At 33.7% G+C, this 5,012-nt stretch overlaps 1 protein-coding gene across 1 annotated transcript; it reads left to right on the top strand.

Annotated features, from left to right (window-relative positions):
* Positions 1-241: 241 nt before the first annotated feature.
* On the top strand, positions 242-3,727 carry LOC102591490 (carbonic anhydrase, chloroplastic). The gene is made up of 9 exons (XM_006338498.2): positions 242-656; positions 1,737-1,798; positions 2,122-2,265; positions 2,369-2,417; positions 2,496-2,612; positions 2,721-2,860; positions 2,949-3,054; positions 3,142-3,300; positions 3,555-3,727. The coding sequence occupies exons 1-9, from the start codon at positions 474-476 to the stop codon at positions 3,594-3,596; spliced, it is 1,002 nt and encodes a 333-aa protein (XP_006338560.1). The 5' UTR covers positions 242-473; the 3' UTR covers positions 3,597-3,727.
* Positions 3,728-5,012: the final 1,285 nt, after the last annotated feature.

The following is a 5,012-nucleotide window of genomic DNA, read 5'->3' as shown; positions in this document are numbered from 1 at the left end:
TAAGAAGTAAACACGCAACGAAGAAGTCAAAGAAAATTCAATGACATCTACTGCATATACATTAAAAAAAAAAAAGATTTTAACTGTCTATGTGCAGTTTAATTTTCTGAAAAGAGACAGAACCCTTCTTCCTGGCCCCATTATCCTATTTCTTTCCTCCACATCCCTTGATTAATTTTTTCTAAAGAAAAAAAAATTAGCTTCTTGAAATGTAAGGTTCTTGGCTTCTTAGCCATATGATTTTAAGGCAAAAGTAAGATGCAACATTGAATCTCCAACGTACAAACCTCATCTACAATGGATTGAAGCTCTAATTTGCTTAGCCATCACTTTCAACATTGTCTATTGAATTGGTTATATGTAAGAGTCCTAAAGAAGCAATAATCAAGGACCCATCCACTAGCTATAATATTACTAGTGAGTAACAAAGTAGTATAAAGGGCAAGCAAAAGCCAAAGGAAGCTCATTGAGAAATGTCAACTGCTTCCATTAACAATTGCCTTACTATCTCCCCTGCTCAAGCTTCCCTTAAGAAACCTACTCGTCCCGTTGCCTTCGCAAGGCTTGGCAACTCTTCTTCTTCTTCTTCTATTCCAAGTCTCATCAGAAACGAGCCCGTCTTCGCTGCCCCTACTCCCATCATCAACCCCATTGTGGTACGAATTTAACTTATGTATTTTAACCTGTTATAACAAGTTATTTACATTTGACGTTACTTTGTTTTTTAAGCAATACATTTTTTTGTTTTATCGTATTGGTAACGACTTATGTGTCCATGCATGCTAGTTCACGTGAAAATTCTATATTGGCATAGTTCTAAACTTTAGTTTCTAGCTACTCTAAATAATTAGTGTTGTTATTTTTGGCCATGAATCTCCTGAAGTTAGGTGAATTGATGTCGCTCTGAATTGTACACGTCTATTGCCTATACTCCATGACATAAACCATATTCTTTCCGTCCTAAAATAAGTGTTATTTTAATTTGTTTCACACTCATTAAAAAAAAATGATAGTTTACTCAGTTACTCTTATTTATTACTCCGATATTTCTTGAGAATTGAGCACTAATTTTTTAATATAAGAATATAGTTGGGAAAAAACATACTAATTTTTATTTTGAAATTCTAAGATGACACTTATTTTGAGAAGGAGGAAATAACATATTAAACTTGAAAATGAACCAAAATAGAGGTGGCAATTATGTAGAGGTTCTGGCAAAATGGAAATTAAATTCGTAGGGTCGTTTGTGAATTCTGTGGATAGTGTTTTTGCTCTCTATTTTAATTTTTAAAAAATAATTATTACTTTCTAGACAAATTCAATAATCCAATGGGTATCCTCGTATGTGCCCATCCTACAAGTGATAACTACCAGTCTACCATAAGTTTGTAGGATGGTATCTATTTATTACGTTGTTTTTGTCTTAATTTCTAGTTTTGGTATCCACCTAAATCGAAGATAACCGACCTTCTTAATACTCCATTGTATTAATTATTTCACGTCTTCTTTTGACATCTCCATCACTTTATAATGTGGTTACTACTTGCTATAACCAAACTTACTTGCATTTTATTTCAACTTAAAAGTGAAAGCGAAATTTCTCTTAGTCTAAATTTTTTAAAAATATATAATCAACAAATATTTAAAGATAAATTTTCAAAATCTATGGTCAAACATTAACTTATATATATTATATATACGTCTTCCAATATGCTAATGAGAATTAGAACTTGCAGAGAGAAGAAATGGCAAAAGAATCCTACGATCAGGCCATTGCTGCACTCGAGAAACTCCTCAGGTTTGTACTCTCTCTACGACTCTACCTCTAAATCACAATACTTCTTTTTTCTTGATCAAGTGGGCTCCAAAAAATATGCATACATATATACGTAGATACGTACTCAAAAAAATGTTAAAATTTGCAAAACTGCCGAGAAAACATAATCATGCAATGTTTATTCGTAAAATTCAATTTCACAGCAACAGAACATGTTAATTGGTTTCAATTTCTCCAGATAAAAGTATTTAGTGCGATGTGCTCAAACCACAAGTCATTTTTTCTACCTGAAATATCGCTTCAATAATAATAATAATGGTCTAAATTATTTTATGCAATTACAGTGAGAAAGCAGAACTTGGACCAGTTGCTGCAGCAAGAGTTGACCAGATTACTGCTGAATTGAAATCAGCAGATGGCAGCAAGGCCTTCGACCCTGTTGAGCACATGAAAGCTGGCTTTATTCATTTCAAAACTGAGAAATATGAGTAAGCAAATTCATCACTTTCTTCAAATTAAAATTTCTGCATATTTGATGTTGTAACATTAGTGCCTGATAATTTTTCTTCTTTTCTATTAATGTACCAACAGTACAAACCCAGCCTTATATGGTGAACTAGCAAAGGGCCAGAGCCCTAAGGTACAAATTCCTTGTTAATTTGTTATCTAATTTTATTGTACGGTTTCTGATGAGTCTATTGCCCAAAATATGTAACAGTTCATGGTTTTCGCGTGCTCTGACTCGCGAGTGTGCCCATCCCATGTCCTCAACTTCCAACCTGGTGAGGCATTCATGGTTCGTAACATTGCCAACATGGTCCCTGCTTATGACAAGGTCAGTAACAAATCAATCAATTATGCTTCAATCCAAAGTATATACGAGTCGATTATTTGGCTTTGGAGTTGAATTTTTAAAAATAAAGATGGGATTGAATTTGAACAGGTGAGATACTCTGGAGTGGGAGCAGCCATTGAGTACGCTGTTCTTCATCTTAAGGTGGAGAACATCGTTGTCATTGGCCACAGTGCTTGTGGAGGTATCAAAGGTCTCATGTCTCTACCTGAAGATGGTAGTGAATCAACGTACGTCACTCTTTAACCTTTTCTACAATTATTCATTCAAAAAAACTTATCGCTAACAGATCATTGATTAATAATCTAATAAACGCAGTGCCTTTATTGAGGATTGGGTGAAAATTTGTTTACCTGCCAAGGCCAAGGTTCTGGCCGATCACGGAGATAAAGAATTTGGACATCAATGCACAGCTTGTGAGAAGGTAAAATTCAAATTTAACTTTTTGAATATCAATTAATTAAATGTATAGCAGTATTTTATAATTTGACGATGATGAAAAATGTTGCAGGAAGCTGTGAACGTTTCACTTGGAAATCTGCTTACGTATCCATTCGTGAGAGAAGGATTGGTGAAGAAAACATTGGCATTGAAGGGAGGTTACTATGATTTCGTGAAGGGAGGATTTGAGCTGTGGGGACTTGAGTTCGGTCTTTCTCCTCCTCTTTCCGTATGAACTTAATTCAATTACCATTTGGCCCTCACAATTTCCTTCCTTTTTTTTCGCCTGACAGTACTTTTGCTTTGCTTATGTAATTGCTTCGCAAAATCAACTGTGTATGTTGTTTGTATGTATTATGTATGTATCAATCAAATATGGAAGAGGCACTCGTTTTTATATTTCTGAAATAAATAAAATGGAGACTACTTTTGGTTTGAAAAGTTGTAGCAAGGTATAAATACGTTTGTGGTGGGCTTTGGTAGGTAAAAGATGTGGCCAGTATACTGCACTGGAGGCTCATGTAGAGACAGAGAGATCGTCAAGCAACAAGAGGATTCCCAGATTTAATCTGTTATCTGAACCAATTCTTGCTCATGTAGACCAAAAATTGGCCATAATAATAATAATAATCATCAAACACTCTTTTCGGCTACAATTATACTAGTTTTCCACTCTAGTTTAACTTCCATGATGTTTCCATCATTTGTTAGTATCAGACAACAATCCATTACAAAGCGGAAAATTTGTCTTAGTTTGCAAACAAGAGTGACCCTTTCACTCTTAACCAGAGATTTGAGGTTTGACTCTAAAATTGAAAAGTTTGAATTAGTTGAAGCTAATGGATTGTGAATACCAAATAATAATCTATATAAGAAAAAAGAAGCAAATCAACAAAACTTACACATAATTTTGAAAAATGACAAGAAAAGAAAAGGAAGGATTTGAAGCAAACTTCAGAAAAATATCTAGTCTAGTAAATGAAAGAGCTAACATCGGTCGACACTACTAAAACAAGCCATAGCAGCAAAGATAAACAAGGAATTTAATTCCTCTTTGGTACTGCATCATCATGGAATATTAATAACAATTCTGATATGAAGTCGAGCCTGTTTAGATGGACTTATAAACATTTGGCTTAAAATAAGTGTTTGAAAGTTTATTTTAACTTTAAAATATCTAAAATAAGTCAATTCAAACAGACTTTTACGTTAGCTGAGGTATTCAAAATGATTCATGACTACAACCTTCAGTTGTATGAATTGCTGAAAAAGTACAAATGATGAAAATGTCAAATGGTCTATGACATCTGCACTAGTGTTTTGTTGCTCTGTAAATTTAACGTCAATAATAATATAAATTGACTATCCATATATTTAAATAAAAATTGAAAAATGCAATGTAAAAAGTATAGTTGGATTTGGAAATTTCTAGGAAAAGAAGACAAATAGCCAAATCGGCTCTGTTTTTTAACTGTCGACCGGCCGTACCTTTTTATTAACCAAAGATAGCGGAAAAACTTTTACATCCATTCGTTACTTGGCTCCACTCAAGGCTAAAGACAGAAGATTAGAAATGCATTTTGGGGCATCTAAAATTTATAAAATAGGTCCAATTAGCTAGTGATTTTAATAATTAAGATATACTAGGATTATTTTGAATTTTTCATTGATATGAGCCGCTCTAACTTAATTTTATTCATTATTCTTCATGTTATAATTTCCATTGAGTCACGACCACAAGGCAAAATGGGCTTAGACGCTCTAGTAGCCCATTTTTAGGGCTGCTATTCAAAACATAAGCAACTTTTGCAACTGTATTTAAAATATAGTCAAAACTTAAAAAGAGTAGCAAGACCTATTTCTGCAAACGTTAAGATGGTAGCATGAAGTTTAGTTCTTCCAATTCAAACTTCAAGCCACTGTCCTAAATATACACCACGT

This window comes from Solanum tuberosum, unplaced genomic scaffold, assembly GCF_000226075.1.
Source record: "Solanum tuberosum cultivar DM 1-3 516 R44 unplaced genomic scaffold, SolTub_3.0 scf00004, whole genome shotgun sequence".
NCBI classification, from domain to species: Eukaryota; Viridiplantae; Streptophyta; class Magnoliopsida; order Solanales; family Solanaceae; genus Solanum; species Solanum tuberosum.
This window is presented reverse-complemented; position numbering and strand designations above follow the sequence as displayed.